We start from the raw sequence: 1,749 nt of genomic DNA on the forward strand, positions 1-1,749 counted from the left end.
GGTCACTCAGAGCAACCACCCAGCACGGTGGGCACCAAGTCCAGCACCCACCACCAGAAGAAAATTTAAAGGACTTAAATTTAAAGGATTTAAGTTTAAAGGATATAATTTTAAGGGATTTGAACGTGCTGCACAACACGGATGTGCTGGGAACTCATGGAACACGGTGACGTCTCGGTGTGACGGTTGTCCTGTCACTGCCCCTCAAGCTGCTGCCACCAGATAACGCCCAGCCGGGGACACGGAGCCACCCGGGGAAGCACGTCCCAACACCCATCTGGGGGAACAGGGTGAGGAAGGGAGAAACACATCCCTGCTTCCAGCTGGGATCCCTCTGCTGGCTGACCTCCCTTCTGGAGGCTGGTTGCTGCTCCGGGCATCTTCACGGCTCTCGGAGCAGAGCAAGGGAAGCATCAGAGCGGGATATTTTTAGATGCACTTTGTGCTCAGAGAGCAAAACCACACTGTGGTTTAACGGCCATCAGCTGCTGGGCATGTTGGGAAAGCTGAACTAAGGGCTCAGGATTCAGGGAGATGTTGGACACCATGGGATGGAGCAGCTTTGCAGACACGACGGCGATTTTTGGGCTGAGCATCGCAGCGGAGACCCCCGGAGGAGCCTGCCTGTGGGATTCCAGGATCCGGGCAATCCAGCTTGTTTAGCTGCCACGTGGACAGTCAGCGGGGCCGGGGTGGCCCGTCCCCTGAGCAGGTGCATTCCCATTGTTTGTGGGGTGACATTGGCTCCGATGGCTGCGGAGGAGGTGTGGGAAGAGAGCGGACGAGAGGTAACGTGGCACCACGGTGGGATCAAAGCCGGGTGAGGGATGAGGGGACAGGGACAGAGTTGTCCCTCCACTCTCTCCTTGGTTACTCTGTCCCTCCCTCCTCAGTCACCTTTTGACGTGGAAGCTTAACATTTAAGGGCTTCCAGGCAATGCCATGAGAGGGACCAGAGCCTCCAAGGACCCTCAGGATTCAGGCCCGGGAAGGCCCAAGTGGGTGACCCGGGGAGGAAGGGCGGGGGATGGTGGTGCTGGATGCAGTGGGCAGGCAGGAAGCAGGCAGGAAGCAGGCAGCTGCCTGTCCCAGACATCTGGATGGACTGTCCTGTGTGTCAGCTCACGCTGTCTTTTTGGGGTCACACAGGGTGGGGACAGGAGCTGGGATGGGGTCAGGAGGGGACAGAGGATGCAGAGCCCACACTGGAGATATCATGAGCATCCAGCCCGTGGCCACGTCCACACCAACCTAACTTGGTTTGGGGCTTCATCCCATGTGGAGACCATCCCCACTGGCCAGGATGGACACGGCAGCCTGCTTGGGAGGGAGAGCTCAGCTGTGTGGGTTCATGGCTGCCAGGCTGGCAGCTCTTGGGGCAGAGAGGAGCCCTGGTGCCCTTTTCAGGTCACCTGTGAGGGGCTGCGTGGGACAAGGCTCGTGGTCTGACCACTGACGTGCTAACGGGATTCCCAGTGGGATGAGGACTGGGAAGCTCTGGAGGGATGCTGAGACTGAGGTGGTGGAAGCAGAATGGAGACTGGGAGCACACGATCCCTGATGGGACATTAGGAAGAGAAACACTAAGAGAAACTGGGATAACCTGGCTGCAGAGCCAGGAGAGACCCCTCCTCATCCTGGTTCACCCTGTGGAGGCCAGGATTTGTCTCCAGGCTGTGGCTGCTGTGCCATTCTGTGCCCCCGAGCTTGTGGAAATGCTTTGACTCCAGGGGCTGTGGGAAAATGAGA

At 58.3% G+C, this 1,749-nt stretch overlaps 1 protein-coding gene across 1 annotated transcript in view; it reads left to right on the forward strand.

Moving 5' to 3' along the window:
* Nucleotides 1-306: 306 nt before the first annotated feature.
* The window catches only part of RELL2 (RELT like 2), an 11,967-nt gene continuing 10,524 nt past the window's right edge, over nucleotides 307-1,749 (forward strand). The window contains exon 1 of the mRNA XM_018073621.2: nucleotides 307-788. Coding sequence (XP_017929110.2) covers nucleotides 552-788 — 237 coding nt within the window. The 5' untranslated portion in view covers nucleotides 307-551. The remainder of the gene's footprint in view (nucleotides 789-1,749) is intronic.

The sequence above is a fragment of the Manacus vitellinus genome, unplaced genomic scaffold, assembly GCF_001715985.3.
Source record: "Manacus vitellinus isolate BGI_N305 unplaced genomic scaffold, ASM171598v3 scaffold_25_pilon, whole genome shotgun sequence".
NCBI classification, from domain to species: Eukaryota; Metazoa; Chordata; class Aves; order Passeriformes; family Pipridae; genus Manacus; species Manacus vitellinus.